The 16,791-nt window shown below is 53.3% G+C and overlaps 1 protein-coding gene across 6 annotated transcripts in view; it reads left to right on the top strand.

The window, feature by feature from the left end:
* ITPK1 (inositol-tetrakisphosphate 1-kinase) overlaps positions 1-16,791 on the top strand; it is a 182,115-nt gene that overhangs the window by 148,256 nt on the left and 17,068 nt on the right. For all 6 annotated transcript variants that reach the window (XM_077941648.1, XM_002805189.4, XM_001094303.5 and 3 more), the window contains 3 exons: positions 11,114-11,212; positions 11,571-11,611; positions 15,558-15,723. In XM_077941648.1, coding sequence (XP_077797774.1) covers positions 11,114-11,212; positions 11,571-11,611; positions 15,558-15,723 — 306 coding nt within the window. The remainder of the gene's footprint in view (positions 1-11,113; positions 11,213-11,570; positions 11,612-15,557; positions 15,724-16,791) is intronic.

Raw genomic sequence — 16,791 nt, 5'->3', positions numbered from 1 at the left:
TGCCAACACTGGGTTTCCCTCCTCCTTTTGTTTGCAGCACTCATGGCTCACTTATCCCATCCATCAACTTATCTTCATGCATGTACATGTGCCAGAGAGCTGGTTCTTACTGAGGCCTGCCTTCTCCTGTCCCCAAGGAACATACTGCCTAGTTACTGAATCAGAACCCCCATGTGAAAATTTAATAGGGCACAGGAGATAAACAACAAAACTCGGTAGCAATGCCAGAAAAGGTATTAGAAAAACGTGACTGCGGGTAGCAGTTGCAGGGTGAGTGCCACTGCGAGGCAGCAGCATGGGACAGCGTGTTCTTGGGGGCTCTGGAGAAGAGCTGGGATTCTGTGATGCTTGGAAGGGTGGATGTGGCCAAGTGAGACATGGAGTGGGGGCCATCTCAGAGGTATAGGGGGGACACTATATCCACCTGGCGCCAGGGTTTGGCTGGGTTGTGCAGTGAGAGAAGAGTTGGGCACAGTAGCTCATGCCTGTAATCCCAATACTTTGGGAGGCCAAGGTGGGCAGATCACTTGAGGTCTGGGGTTCGAGACCAGCCTGGCCAACATGGCAAAACCCTATCTCTACTGAAGACACAAAATTAGCCAGGCGTGGTGGCGTGTGCCTGTAATCCCAGCTACTTGGGAGGCTGAGGCGGGAGAATCACTTGAACCGGGAGGGGGAGGTTGCAGTGAGCTGAGATCACGCCTCTCTACTCTAGCCTGGGTGACAGAGTGAGACTCTGTCTCAGAAAAACAAACAAGCAAACAAAAGAGTTGGGAAGTATATTCATTTGCTGGGGCTGCATGACGATGCTGCATTTAGACAACAGCAGTGTACTGCTTCCCAGTTCTGGAGGCAGAAGTTTCAGATCTGAGTGTTGGCAGGGTTGGCTTCTTCTGAGGCCTCCCTCCTTGGCTTGTGGATGACTGTCATCTTCCCATGTCTGCACATGGTCTTCCTCTGTGTGCCTGTGTCCCAATCTCCTTATAAGGACACCAGTCCTATGGGATTAGGACCCACTCTAGTGACTTCATTTCACCTCTTTAAAGACCCTATATCCCAGTACCGTCCCGTTCTCAGGCATGGGGATTGGGGCTTCAATATGAACTTGGAAACAGCGCTCAGCCCATTACAGGAAGATGCAGAGTCAGGCTGCAGAGGCCTAGAAAGGCTGTGGGCTTCAGTCGTGGGGCATGGATGCCTTGCTGGGAGCTGCCTCAGTACAGGTGAGAGCTGTAGGACTGTGGTTTGTGGGCAGAGGAGCTTGTGTGCAGAGAAGATGAGTATGTAGTGAGGGGACCAACAAGGGGCTTCCTGGATTAACAGACTTCAGGAACATTGATTCCAGGAGCTGGGAAGAGGTCACGGTGCTGGGCCACAGCCCTTGTTCCATCAGTGTCCAAGGCGGGCAGGCCAGAGCAGGCTGGGGGCACTGTGCTGGTAGGTACCAGGCACCCCAGGGAGGGTGGGCATCCATGGAAACAGGGCTGGATAATACAATTCTCAATCATTCCGAATGCCCCTCATGGGCGTGGCCTCACCGCATCCCTGCAACCACCCCGGGAGGTGGGCAGCATCGCTGGCCTAGTTTACAGATATCAGATCAGAGCATTGGCAGTCCCAGTCATAGCAACTGGGCTGGCCCTCCTTTTGCTTCCTGGGCTTTCTCTGCCGTGACGGCTTCCTCCCTGCAGTGTCCCTGGCTTCCCTGGCCCTGGGCATTGTGGCATCAGTGCTGGATGCCCATGTTCCTTGGTGTGTTATTAACATTTGACCTGCTTCCTGGACCCTCCCCAGCAGACCTTGTGTATGACGGTCCAGGTCATGACGACAGTAATACAGCTAGCTTTTCATGCATACCTGCTAGTGCTGGCTTAAAACATGAAGCCCGTCCTCAGCATCTGCTGTATGCTGGCCACCTCTGAGTGAGGGCAGTGGGACCACGACAATGAGTGGGGGGAGGGGTAACAGCCCTCTGAACCAGGTGCTGTTCTAGTCCTCATTTTACAGCGAGGAAACTGAGGCACAGTGAGGTAACTGAGTCACAGCGAGGCAAAGTTTCTTGGCCAGGGTGATACAGCTGATAAGAGATGGAGCCAGGATTCAAACCCAGACAGCCCAGGTCCTCTACGGATCCTGCAGCGTGCCCAGTCAGGTGGGGGAGGTGGATGCATCATTAGTTGGCCAAGATGAGCAGCGTGGGGCCCTTGGGTGGCACAGCAAGGGGGCTGCTCCCAGGTGAGCAGGAAGAGGGTACCTGACCCATGTTGGAGGATAAGCAGGAGTCTCCCAGGCCATGGGTTGGTGCCGGGAGGGGAAAGAAAGGGCACGTGGGGCTGAGAGAGCTGCACCTGTATGGACTCTGGGGCCTGAGAAGTCTGGGCGTGAGTTTCACTCCAACCCCCACTTTCAAAAGAGGCTGCGAGGCCAGGTGCAGTGGCTCACGCCTGTAATCCCAGCACTTTGGGAGGCTGAGGCGGGCGGATCACGAGGTCAGATCGAGACCATCCTGGCTAACATGGTGAAACCACATCTCTACTAAAAAAAATACGGAAAAATTAGCCAGGCGTGGTGGCAGGTGCCTGTAGTCCCAGCTACTCAGGAGGCTGAGGCAGGAGAATGGCGTGAACCCGGGAAGCAGAGCTTGCAGTGAGTGGAGATTGTGCCACTGCACTACAGCCTGGGTGACAGAGCGAGACTGTGTCTCAAAAAAAAAAAAAAAAGATGCTGCGAGAACTTAGAATCTGCTGACCCTGCTCTGTCAGCAACACAACGGTGGTCCCTCTTGCCCCAGTCTCCTGCCATACAAAATGGGCCCCTAGGAATCGGCAGTGGCCCAGGAAGCAGGACTGAGCCCAGCTCTGAGAGCCGGTGTCCCAGGCACACATAGCTGGGGTCTCCCATGTGCAGGGGTGCCCTGGGATGTGGACCAGTAGCCGCTGTTCGACACCTGCCTGCTCCCCTGAGGGCATCCCCCACTGGGTCCCTGTAATGTGCCAGCCCTCCCAGCAGCTCTCTAGGGAAGCAACACTCCCATTTTGCAGACGAGGAAAGCAAGGTTCAGCAGAGTTAGGTCGTGTGCCCAAGGTTTCAGTGAGTGGAAGTTTGCCGCAGGTCCATTGTCGGGCCGGCCGGCTTCAAAGCTGCGCCTTCAGGTGCTCATTTCCTCCTCCTTCCACCCCTGTTGTCCTCTTGGGTTCACCTGTTTGTCACTGAACTTTCGTTTTCTTGTAAGTTCTGTAGCTGCTACCAGTGGATGAGGGAGAAATCACCTGGTGGAGTGGATGGGTAATAAGGTGTGACGCGGGAGGCCAGCGTGTTCCTGGCTCTGCTGGTAACTTGTGTGGCCTTGAACTATTCCCCCTCCCCTTTCTGGACTTATGGAAGGCTGTGGCTGGGACTTGCCCATCTCCGCGTGCCCTCCTGCTTCATGGTGTCTGATTTGGAGAGGCAGAGAGGGAAGACGGGAGCATTTCCGTTTCCCATGGGCTGATATTTGCTCTCAAAAGAACACAACCCACCATCCAACCAAAGAAAGCCTCATTCCACCTCCCATCCAAAAATAAAGATGGTAGAGAAATAAGCAACAGTGGCCTTTTTCAGGGAACCAGAAATAGTCTCCTGGGCTCCCCGCTCTGGCTTCCGGAGTCTTCATTCTGTCTCTATTCTGAGAGAAGAGCTGCTGGCGCCACCACTGCGAGCTTCTGATTGACAGGGAGGAACCCCTGCTGTCGCTGTCCCTCAGGCAGGCAGAAGGGGCTTGTCTGCTGGTACCGAGATGGTGGGGGTGCACCTGGGCGCCACCTGCCAGTGGAGACAGGCGGGCCTGGTTCCTTCCCAGCCTCATGCGCTGCTGGAGCATTCTCAGGCTGGGTCCAGTTCATGCGTCCGAAGAGCAGCAGGTTGGGCCTTTGCACTGGCTGTTCCCTGTGCCTGGTTGCGCCTCCCCGAGATATGCAGCCCCCCTGGCTCCCTCCCCCCGTCTTTGGAAGGTGCCCCTCACCATGCTGTTCAAATCGCATACCCCACCTCTGCCAACACCCCCGGCACCCCCATTTTGTGCTAGATGTTTCCCTGCCAGCTCTGGCCAGCTATACATTTCACTTACCTCTCTAGACTGTTGTCTGGGTCCCTTCCGCCAGAATGGAAGCTCCTCAAGGACAGGGATGCTTCCGTTTTATTTATTGCTATATTGTTAGCTCCTGGAATCTAGTAGAGGCTCAACATACTTTTTTGTTGGTGAATGGTTATTGGAACAGTAGTACTCTGTGTTTCTTATTTACTCCGACTTCATGGATGTGTCAGGATGCTTTTGGCTACCAGAAACTGACTCAAGCGGTGCAGACATTGCAGCCTGCCACGCCCAGCAACCCAAGCGGGGCAGCTCAGGATGCAAAACAGTCTGCGGCCACTGAGAGATGGAGTCCTTCCTAGCATGTGCTCTGTGGGCTCAAGACTGCCTTCAGCAAAGGCTGGTGCCTGAGTTTGGAATACGAGCTCATCCTAGCAGTGTGGCTGGGCGGGTCTGAGTTGAGCCCCCACCCCATGCCAGAGCAGGAGTGGTCCAGGCAGCCGGTGTGTCTGCCGCTCAGAGTGTGTCAGCAAGCTCCAGACTGGGATGATTAAACAAGAACAGACCTCCCTGCTTTCCTGGCCACCCAATTCCTGCTCCTACCTAGGCTGCTGTCTTATGCACCAGAGCCTGGGATTTCAGAAGGGTATGGGGCTGTCTGGCCTGATACTGGATGTGGCCCGTTCTTTGGAAATGTCTTGTTCTTGCATTTCATCTGGACTCCAGACATCTCTGGAGGAAGATGGGCTCCCCTTGTTCCTTCTCTGACTTCACCGTGGACCCAATGGAGATGGGGAACAAGACTTAGTGCGTGTATAGGGAGGACTGGAGGAGACCGTGGTTGTGAAGCATTTACTTAGCTCAGTGTCCTGCAGAGAGCAAGCACTCTGGATGACAGCTACTGCTACTAGTTTTTTTTCCCCTGTAATTTATTGATATAATTTATGTATCATATATTTACCTTTTTTTTTTTCTTTTTGAGATGGAGTCTCACTCTGTTGCCAGGCTGGAGTGCAGTGATGCGATCTAGGCCCACTGCAACCTCCGCCTCCCAGGTTCAAAGGATTCTCCTTCCGGAGCCTCCCCGAGTAGATGGGATTACAGGCATGCACCACCACACCCAGCTAATTCTTGTATTTTAGAGACGGGGTTTCACCATGTTGGCCTGACTTCAGGTGATCGGCCCGCCTTGGCCTCTCAAAGTGCTGGGATTACAGGTGTGAGCCACCGTGCCCGGCCAAATTTACCTTTTTTAGGTGTACATCTAGTTCTGTAATTTTGATTATATTCACAAAATTATGCAGTCATCACTACTAATTCTAGAACATTTTCATCACCCCCAAAGGAACGTACCCATTTGCAGTCACTCCCAGCTCCTTCCTTCCCCAGCTTCTTCAACCATTAATCTCTTTTTTGTCTCCATGGATTTGCCTGCTCTGGACATTTCAGATAAATGAAATCTGTATTACAGTATGTAGCCTTTTGTGTCTGGCTTCTTCCTTTTAGCCCAGTGTTTTCACGGTTCTTCCATGTTGTAGCATGTCTCAATACTTTGTTCCTTTTCATGGCTGAGTAATATTCCATTGTGTGGGCAGACCACATTTTGTTTATTCTTTCTGCAGTTGATGGGCTTCTGAATTGTTGTCCCATTTGGACTATGATGAGTAATGCTGCTGTGAACCATTTTTAGGATTTTGTGTGGACATATGTTTCCATTCTCTTGGGTATAAGAAGTGGAATTGCTGAATCATATGGTCACTCTGTTTAACTGTGTGAAAAACTGCCAGACTGTTCCCCAAGCAGCTGTACCGTTTCTCTGTTCCCACCAGCAATGGATGAGGGTTGGAATTTTTTCCATACCCTCAGCAACACTTGCTACTGTTGGTCTCTTTTATTGTAGTCATCCTGGTAGGTGTAAAGTGGTGTCTCATTGTGGTTTTGATTTGCATTTCCCCGATGGCTAATAATGTGCTCATTGGCCATTTGTATGTCTTATTTTGAGAACTTTCTGTTCAAATCCTGTGCCCATTTTTAAACAGAGATATCTTTTGATGTTCAGTTGCTGATAGTGCTTTATATATTTTGGATACGAGACCCTTCTCATGATTTGCAAATATTTCCCCCCATTCTGTGGGTTGTCTTTACGTTTTCTGTATAGTGCTCTTTGAAGCGAAACATTTTAAATTTTGATGATGCCCAATTTATTCTATTTTTCCTTGGGTTGCTTTTGCTTTTAGTGTCCTATCTAAGAAGGCATTGCCTAATTCACGGTCATGAAGGTTCACATCTATGTTTTCTTTTAAGAGTTTTGTAGTTTTAGCTGTTATAATGAGAGCATGATCAGTTTTGAATTAGTTTTGTGTATGATGTGAAGTAGGGTTCCATCTTCATTCTTTTGCATGTGAATATCCAGTTGTCCGAGCACCATTTGTTGAAACGAATATTCTTTCTGCCCCTTGAATTGTCTAGGCACCCTTGTAGAAAATCAGTTGAGCATAGATGCACAAGTTTGTTTCCAGATTCTCTGTTCTATTCCATCGATCTTTATGTCTGTCCTTATGCTGGTACCACATTGCCTCAATTACTCTAGCTTTGTAGTAAGTTTTGTAATGAGGAAGTGTGAGTCCTCCAACTTTGTTTTTCTTTTTCCAGATATTTTAGTGGTCCTGAGTCGCTTGCATTTTCATAGGAATTTTAGGATCAGCTTTTCATTTCCTGCATAGAAAAGTTGTAGTTTTGATGGCTATCGTACTGAGTCTGTAGATCAATTTGGGAGTATTGCCCACTTAACAATATTGAATCTCCTATTAATGAACTTTGTGTATCTTTCCATTTATTGAAGTCTTTGATTTCTTTCAATGGTATTTTGTAGTTTTCAGTGTTTAAGTCTTACATTTATTTGTTAAATTTCTTTTTGATGCTTTTGTAAATGGAATTGTTTTCTTAATTTCACGTTTGGATTGTTCATTGCTGGGGTACAGAAATACAGTTGAGGCCAGGCATGGTAGCTCACACCTGTAATCCTAGCACTTTGGGAGGCTGAGGTGGGAAGATCATTTGAGCCGAGGAGTTTGAGACAAGCCTGGGCAACATAGTGAGACCCCTTCTCTACCAATTAGTTGGGTATGGTGGTGCAGTTGCTCAGAAGGCTGAGTGGGGAAGATCCTTTGAGCCTGGGAGGTTGAGGCTACAGTAAGCTGTGATCGTGCCACTGCACTCTAGCTTGGGCAACAGAGTGAGACCCTGTCTAAAATACATATATATATATATTTTTTTTTTCTTCTTCTTCTTTTTTTGAGATGGAGTTTCGTTCTCATTGCCCAGGCTGGAGTGCAATGGCATGATCTCGGCTCACCTCAACCTCCATCTCCCGGGTTCAAGGGATTCTCCTGCCTTAGCCTCCTGAGTAGCTGGGATTACAGGCATGCACCACTACGCCCGGCTAATTTTGTATTTTTAGTAGAGACAGGTTTTCTCCATGTTGATCAGGCTGGTCTTGAACTCCCAACCTCAGGTTATCCGCTTGCCTTGGCCTCCCAAAGTGCTGGGATTACAGGCATGAGCCACCACACCAGACCCATAAATATCCTTTTTAAAAATTAAAAAAGTACAGTTGCTTTTCTTGTATCCTGCAACCTTGCTAAACTCATTTATTAGCTCTAATGGTTTTGGAGGTTTTTTAAATATGTGCATTCCTTGGGATTTTCTATGTGTAAGATCCTATTATCTGCAAATAGAGATGATTTCACTTCTTCCCTTCCACTCTGGATGCTGTTTCATTTTTCTTGCCTACTGGCCGCGGCTAGAACCTCCAGTACGGTGTTAAATAGAAGTGGCAGAGGCAGACCTCCTTATCTTGTTCCTGATCTTAGGGGAAGTGTCTAGTCTTTCACTGAGGAGTCTGGGTTTTTCTAGAAGGTTAAAGAAGCTCCCTTATGTTCCTAGTTTGTGGAGTGTTCTTGCCATGAAAGGGTGTTAGATTTTTTCAAATGCTTTTTCTGCATCCCTTGAGATGATTGTGTGGTTTTTGTCCTTTATGAATATGGTGTATTGCCTTGGTTGATTCTGTGTGTTGCGACTGCTATTGTTACGAGGTTTGCCACAGAGCAGAGTAGCACACTGTTAGGAACCCCTGGAGCCAGGGAGCTCCACGGGCACTTTTTCTGCAAGGGAGGCTGTAGTCAACAGCAGGGGCCTGGGAGTCAGATGGTGCGGGTATGACCCCCTGGCTGTACCACTGGCTCACCGTGGAACTCTATGCAGGGAAATGCCACGTCTGTGCCCTAGTTTCCTCATCTGTAAAATTCTAAGGGACAGGAGTGCTTCCTTGTGGGGTTCTTATGAGGGTAAATGAGTTACTGTGTAACTACGTGGGACAGTGTCTGGCATGGAACACATGCAGTGTTTTGAGACATTGGCTACTGGCCACTAGTGACATTATGTAAAAGCTTGGATGGGCCAGGCTGGGGAGGGACAGTTGAGGAGGGCATTGAAATCTGAAAGCCAAGCTGATTCACCTGCTCTAAAAACTCTGAGGGCCGTAGGGAGCCTGGAAGCTCTTACAGGAGGTGGCCTGTTTGACCCCAGCAGCCTCCAGATCTTCCTGTGGGAGGAGGGGCCAAGGGTGGAGCCCAGGCTGGTGAGCGCCCGTCTGAAGCCTGCCTACGGCAGAACCCTCCAGTTCATTCAGGCCTGAGCACCATATCCTTTGGGACTGGGTTGCAGGGGCTGTGTGTTTGCAGCAAGGAGGCTTTTGCACAGACTGCTTCCTCCCTTGACAGCCATGGAGGGCCTGCCAGCCCTCACACAGCATTCCCACCCGGCCTGGGGCCTTGTTTGGAAAATGGCTTTCAGCTGAGCACCAGCTCCCCCACCCGCCCCCGGCCCTGACTTTCCTGACTTCCCCTCTCCTGGGCTGCCAGGTGAGCCTGGCTCCTTGTCCTGGCTCTGCCGTTGACCACTGTATGACCTTGGGGCCTCTGTTTCTGCACACTGTCAGGGACTGCTGCTGATTGAATAGGCCTCTGTGCAGAGGGCCTGCATCACTGTCTGCCGGGGGCTGGGGAAACACTGGCTCCAGACCACCCTCCCAGTGCCCCAGAGAAACTGCAACCCCCCAAATCTTTCTGTTTGGAGTTTAGACTGTGAGGGTAGGAGTGAGGGAAAAGGGGAATGAGGATGAGGAGGGAGATAAAAGCACTTTTATATGCTCTGTGTAATTCTTGGCATTTGTTTTTATGAGATAAATGAGGCTGGATCTACCTTGATTTAATGTCCTGACCTCCTAGCCAGCCAAGTAGCTAGCAGCTCGAGACAGGCCGCCTCGCTCTGTTTACTTTTGGTTTGGTTTCCAAGCCTGTGGGTGGCAGACCGCCCCCGCCCCACTCATGCTCAGCCTTTCCTGGCCCCTGTGCCCTGAAGTACAGGGTGGTCCCACCTCTGTGGTCTTATCAGGGAAGGGGGACAATGACAAGAAACAATAATAAAAAACCAGTAGTTTCATCATCAGCAGAGCGATTCCAAATACGTTTTGTTATCCCATAAAAAATCTTGTTTCCCTCTGCTCGGTGCTGGGCATGAGTCAGGTTGAAGAGAACAGGTCAGCTTTCGAGGGTTTTTTTTTTTTTTTTTTTTTTTTTGAGACGGAGTCTCGCTCTGTCACCCAGGCTGGAGTGCAGTGGCCGGATCTCAGCTCACTGCAAGCCCCGCCTCCCAGGTTCACGCCATTCTCCTGCCTCAGCCTCCCGAGTAGCTGGGACTACAGGCGCCCGCCACCTCGCCCGGCTAGTTTTTTGTATTTCTTAATAGAGACGAGGTTTCACCGTGTTAGCCAGGATGGTCTCGATCTCCTGACCTTGTGATCCGCCCGTCTCGGCCTCCCAAAGTGCTGGGATTACAGGCTTGAGCCACCGCGCCCGGCAGAGGGTTTTAGAAAGTTGGGCTCACCCTTAGAATCCACTGGGTGGGCCTGGAGGGGGGCTCGGGAACGCCAACCTGTGAAGGGCGAGAAGCCATTGGCAGGGGAACCAGGCGCGGAGATGCAGTGAGCATGCCGGGGAGGCCACCTCTGGAGCTCCACGGGATGCCCTCAATTATGTTAAGTAGTCGGCAGGTGAGGGGTCAGGCGGTGTCCATGTGGAAACAGTTGTGTTACCACCAGCTAGGTCTTAATCTCTCTGACCCCACTTTCCTCCTCATGGGATTATTTTGCAAATGTAGAGGTGATGCCGGCAAAGCCCTCAGCACAGCGCTAGACACATGCTAAGAGCTGTATTGTCACTGCGATTATTATGAAGCAAGTGTAGTCTTTATTGAACCAGAAAAATGGTCATGGCTTATTAAGTTAGGATTCAGGTTACAAAACAGTATCCTGTTTGTAAAGCGCTCTGTGTGTAAATGCACACGTGGCTAAAGGCCCCAGTGGTGGGGTAGTAGTTGTAATGTCTGTGAATATGTCCGTTTTTTACTTTTCTGTGCTCTTTGGATTTTACACAGTGATCATACACGAGTTTTGTAATTACAGAAATGTTATTAGACAGTGTAACGGCAGGCCTGTGGTTATTTTTATTTTATTTTATTTTTTTTTGAGACGGAGTCTCGCTCTGTCACCCAGGCTGGAGTGCGGTGGCCGGATCTCAGCTCACTGCAAGCTCCGCCTCCCGGGTTCACGCCATTCTCCTGCCTCAGCCTCCCGAGTAGCTGGGACTATAGGCGCCCGCCACCTCGCCCGGCTAGTTTTTTGTATTTTTTTAGTAGAGACGGGGTTTCACCGTGTTAGCCAGGATGGTCTCGATCTCCTGACCTCGTGATCCGCCCGTCTCGGCCTCCCAAAGTGCTGGGATTACAGGCGTGAGCCACCGCGCCCGGCCAGGCCTGTGGTTATTGTCCACACACACGAGCACATGGGACTGCAGAGTTTGAGGACGGTCAGATCCAGGAGCACGAGGGCACGGAAGGCCCCTGGGGTGGGGCGGGCTGTTGCAGGACGTGTGCCTGGGGCAGCTGTCCGGGAGCTGTGCTGACCAGGCCTCCCCTCTGCCCTAGACGACAGGATCTGCTCACCGCCCTTCATGGAGCTCACGAGCCTGTGCGGGGATGACACCATGCGGCTGCTGGAGAAGAACGGCCTGGCTTTCCCGTTCAGTGCGTACCACCCCAGCTCCACCTGAGGGCAGGCGCTGTAGGCCTAGGCCAGCATGGGGGAGGGGCGGGGTGTATAGTCCCCTCTGGATATAAACTCTCCCGGGGATGGACGAGCACATGGCCCTGGGTCCCACCTCCACCCACACCACAGAAACCGGGTCCTGGTGGGAGGCACAGGGCAATGTGCTCCGCTGCCTGGCCTGGGGGTTGTCTACCCACACATCACCCTCAGTGCAGATACCAGGTGTCCAGAGTGTGTGTCTCAGCTAGAGTTCCTTTCTAGACGTGCCAAATGCCCCTGCCTTGTGGGTGAATGGCCTCGCTAATTTCTCTCTGCTTTTCTCTCCCCAACCCATAGTTTGCAAAACCAGAGTGGCTCATGGCACCAACTCTCACGAGGTGAGTGGAAGAAGATCTGACTGTCTGTCGCCCCCGACCCCCATCCTTTCAGCTCGTCGTGTCTCATTGCGACCCTGCCAGATTCCTCACTGTCACTGCTCCTGCCCTGCTGTTAGTGCCGGCTCCTTGGTAGACAGCCTCCTTCCCTTCCCTGGACTTCAGAGGAATGGAGCAGGAGTGCTGTGGCTTCCTACACTGTCTGCAACCTCACCCCAATGTCTGTCCTGTCCCTAAGGCAGGAGGATGTGCTCGGGACCCACCTGTCCTCTCTGGAGCCTGTCTTAGCTCTGGCAGCCATAACAAACCCCAGGCGCCACATTTATTTTCTCACAGCCCTGGAGGCTGAAAGTCCCAGGTCAGGGTGCCAGCAGGGTCAGTTTCTGGTGAGGGCTCTCTTCCTACCTTGCAGATGGCCACCTTCTCCCTGTGTCCTCACATGGCCTCTTGTGTGTGTGAATGGAGAGGAATAGAAAGCAAGAGCAAGCTCTCTAATTTCTTCTGATAGGGGCACTAATCCCATCTTAAGGGCCCCGCCCTCAAGACCTCCAAAGAGGCCCCACCTCCAGATACCACCACAGTGGGGCGCAGGCTTCAGCGTAGAAATTCTGGGGCACACATTCGGTCCATGGGGAGCTTGTGCGAGTCATGCTCCAGTCCAGCCCACCCTGCAGGACTGTCTGTCCTTTGGGCCATCAGTGTCATCTCCTTGAGGGCCTGTTTTGTGGCAGGCACTGGGCTGGGCCCACATGAGGGCTGTTAGCTCCGAGAAGGCTCTGTCACTGCCACAGGGGTCTGCCATGCTGCTGAATTGAGACGGGCCAGGGAGGAAAGGGGGGCCGCTTGGAATCAACCCCATGGAATGCTTTGATTCACGAGTCACCCACCCACCCATTCATTCTTTTATTCACTTTATGATGTTCCCGGCCACCTTGAGGACCACGGGGACCAGGGAACAGATGCATAGGATGTGAGTCCTGTCCCTAGAGAGAGCCAAGGAGCCTGTGAGGACTCTGGGGACTAGAGGAGTGGATGGTCATATAGGGGCTTTGCTGGGGCCAGGGCCTGCACCACCCTCAGGAGCCACAGCTGAGGCCTTGTGTTTGCCCTGGACATAGCCCTGCCTGAGGTCTCCCCACTGGGCACATGTGGAGGTGTGCTGGGCAACAGGCATCTGACCGGAGTGGGCTCTCTGGGGAAGGCCTGTCCTTGGAAGGCCGTACCAACAGAAATCCTCCCCAGAGCTCACGACTAAAAGGGGAAGACTCAGCAGCATGGGCCTTTCCTGGGTTATGTACTGCTCTTTGTCCCTGGCCTGTACTTCTGGGTAAGTGTCAGTAGACAGTGTCGGCGTAGCGTGGCGCGTGCTGTGATGGGAAGGAGTGTGGGGACAGCCCGCCCGTCCCGTTGTCAGTTGTCTGAAATCGGGAGCCCTCATTCAGTCTTCCTGTGGGTGCTGGCCCTCCTGCCGCAGCCTGCCTGGCTCTGTGCCCGGTGCTGGCAGCACCCTCCGGGATGTGCCCGGTCAGGGAGGGAGCAGGAAGGCCCCCCTCGGCCTGCCCGCCTTCCAGCAGCCCCTTTCCACCACCCGGTGGTTCCTCTGTGTGTCAGTTGCTTGGGTGTTACTGACGGAAGCACGAGCGCAGTCATCAGTGTGATTAGATCGGCCTAACTCAGAACCGGGCAGCCCGGGAGGAGGGAGCCACTTCTGCGAGTCACTTGAGGCCTGAGGGCCGGGGCTGTGGAATCCCACGCCTGGGACCGATTCTGGTGCTGCGTGTTGCCGTTTGTGCGACTTTGGCAAATTCCCCAGCCACCCAGAGTATCCGTCCACGTTTGTGATTGGAGACGTAGCGGCTTCTGTGAAGGATGAGGGGTCACTGCCAGGGTTGCCTGGGTGGACTGCTGGATGAGCTGTCGGAACCAGCTGCCCTGGAGCCTGCCGGGTACTTACCAAAGGGGATGGAGGTTCTGGATCCAGGTGCACCCCTCTCAGGATGCCCCTGATGGGCCTCGGGACTCTCAGCCCTCAAGTATGGGGTCAGCACGCTCAGGGGAAGCTATAAATCACCCCTCATTCTAGCCGTCTGCCTCCAGGATGTTCATACGGACATCCCTCCTCCCCCCGCACTCCCCAGCAGGCTGTCTGGGTCCACTGCCAACAAGGTGTGCCACCATGTCCCACGTACTCAGAGACCCCTAGCAGACTCTTGTGTACAGACGGGGTGTGTTAGCATTACAGGGACGTGCCTTCTGGGGTGGACACTGTCCACCAGATAGGCAGAGGCTGGGGGACGAGCTTCTCACAGATTCCAGGGGTACCCGGGGAAGCCAAGTACAGCAGGGGTGGAGAATAGCACTGTGCATGGTGGGCTTTAGATAGGCCAGCAGGTGCTTCTGATCTGGAGTCCTCGTCTGCATCCCAGCCCACCCACTCCCTGCCTCTGAATCTCCCAGCCCCAGCCCCAGCCAAAATCAGGACCATTTCTGCCAAACCACTCTGTCTTCATTTTATGTTCACAGAACGATTTGGGTTTTTGTTTTGTTTTGGGGCCAGTGTGAGGGTACTCATTTGCTCCATAGTGGAATTTTTGTTTTTTGTTTTTTAAGCTATAACTTAGCCGAAAGCCCCGAGCACCCCTGCAGCCACCCATGATTTTACAGAGGAAGACAGTGGCGCTTAAGCAGGGCGGGGGCCCAGCCTGGGCTCACACAGCAAGTGCCAAGCAGGCACTCCAGCCCCTGCCTGGCTCCAGAGCTGCTCGTGTTTTTCCTGTCCTTTATTCTTGTCAGAAGGCTGAGGAGACGTTCGCTGCCCCCCAGCGCTCCTAGCACAGACACACACTTTTTGTTTTTCCCATGTGGCCTGGATTGCCATGTCTGTCCTGCCCAGCTGGGCTCCAGGCACGTAGGGCTGGCGCTCCGTGACAGCTGACATGAGGGGTGGCAGCTGGGGAGGCAGCCAGCTGTCCAGGGCCCATTATCCCTGCTCAGCAGCCCCAGCCGTCTGGTGGCTCCTTCCTGGGGCCCTGCGGGCTGAGGGATTAGCCGTGACCCTGGCACCAGCAGCTGGATCGACTAAGCCGAGGGCCCACCCCTCTGTCCTCAGAGCAGGCCCTGGGCAGAGCCCGTGCTGGCCGGGGCTGAGAGGGTTTTGGCAGCTGCCCCCGTGCACTCCCTACCTCAGCCCCTACCAGATCCTCCTGTCGGGGACCTTTTTCCCTAGAGGAGTCGGGGACCAGAAGCGCAAAGGCCTGTTGTTTGCCGAGTGTCCTGTGGCTCCGTGTGTAGGGGCCCGGCTGGGTGCTGTGCAGACCCGATTCCATCCCGGGCTCGCTCACGGTCCGGCAGTCACTGAATCTCTCAGCGCCTCATCGTCCTCATCTGTGAAAGGTTGTATGCTCACCTCAGAGGCGCATTGTAAGGGAGACATGAGGTAACACGTGTACGTGCTCAGAACAGAGCCCGGCTTGTCACGGCTGCTCGACAAGAGGCAGCCGTTGTCATCAGACAGGCTTTGACCCAAGGCCTCCTGACTCCTGTGCCTGAGTCATCTGTTTCCTTCCCCCTCCTCCCGGGTCTTTGTGGAGGATCCTTTAGGATGTCATAGGGTTGAGTAGCACACAACCTTAGGGGTCCCCTTCCCTGGACCACAGTGCGACGAGTGGCTCCACACTGTCAGAAGTTGTGCAGCTCACAGCCAGCTCAATCTCACATGGCAGACCCAGTGGAGGGAGGACCTCCTACCCCGTGGCAGAAGGGATGCATCCCCAGGTGTTCTTCGCTCCACTCCACTCACCCTGGGTTGAGGCTCCTCTCGGGGAGTCCTCATGCCACGGGACCAGGAATGGGCCTTGGTGGAGGTGCTCTGGACAGGTGACACACCTGTGTGTTGGAGGTTGAGAGGATGGTGGATTCTGACAGAGCCTTTGACCCCTTGTCTTCCCAGATGGCTATCGTGTTCAACCAGGAGGGCCTGAATGCCATCCAGCCCCCCTGCGTGGTCCAGAATTTCATCAACCACAACGCCGTCCTGTACAAGGTGTTCGTGGTTGGCGAGTCCTACACTGTGGTCCAGAGGCCCTCACTCAAGAACTTCTCTGCAGGCACATCAGGTAACCGTTCCTCTCGCCATCTTGGGCTGAGCGAGACTCGGGGGCCCAGCTGGGATGTGGCAGCAGCTGTCTGTCCTTCGGCACTGCCCCCGCCCCTGTGTTCTTGGTGGGATGGAGAGGTGCTCTAAAGATGGAAAGAGTTGTGTACGGTGGATAAAGAGGTCTTGGGAACTAGTAAAATGTCCCTGTTCCCTGGGTTATTGTAGGGGCCCCACCCACCTGAACCACCATAGACTCCAGAACACATCCAGAAGTGTTCTGTCCCTAGGACGCTTCCTGAGGACCCACACGATAATGATACTCACGGAGGAACACGCTGGGACAGGTGTGGCCAGCATGGCGTGTATTGGCCTTCCAGGGAGGCGAGGGCAGGTGCTGCCTGCTGTTTCCCGCTGAGCCGTCTTTACCTTGGGTCTCGTTTTCCCCGGGGAAGCCTGAGACAGAGTTGCCTGCTGCTGCCTGCGTAGCTGCCAGGGTGAGTTAGGCTCTGTTAGAAGCAGCAGCTGCCGGATCACAGGTCTTCTTAGGTGCAGGACTCCTACTGTGCCAGTGAGCGGGTTTTGAGTCAGTGGACGGTGGTCTAGGGGTCCCGTGGGTGTCTCGTAGGGCGTTCTCAGCTGTTGTCGCTAGGCCTGAGAAGCAGCTCCCCAGGGATTAGCCTGTGGACCCTGCTGCACTGAGGGGCCTTCCTTCCACCAGCTGCTCACCACCCTCTCCAGCCTCAGCCATTTTAAAAACGGACACTGAGTTAAAGATTTGCTGGCAGTGGAGCTGCTCAAAAGAATGTTCTAGTGGCTTCTGAAGGCATCTCAAGGCACGTTCTGGAAACCTTTGGAACAGTGGCAGTGTCTTGGGATAAGTAGCTTTCCAGGAGGACCCCTTGGAGAACACTCACTGCCCTGCTGTGGCTTGTTCAAATCAGCCGCACATTTCTTTCAGCAAGGGGAACCCACATCATCAGAAGCGTTCAGACGCCAGCTGCTTTACCTCCACCTGAGCAAGCAGATGTGTGCTCTTGGCATCCCTCGTCTGGGGACTGCCTGTGGCCGTCCACACCTCCTGGCTGGT

The sequence above is a fragment of the Macaca mulatta genome, chromosome 7 (assembly GCF_049350105.2).
Source record: "Macaca mulatta isolate MMU2019108-1 chromosome 7, T2T-MMU8v2.0, whole genome shotgun sequence".
NCBI lineage: Eukaryota > Metazoa > Chordata > Mammalia > Primates > Cercopithecidae > Macaca > Macaca mulatta.
The sequence above is the reverse complement of the archived record's forward strand: the minus strand, read 5'-3'. Positions and strand labels throughout refer to the sequence as shown.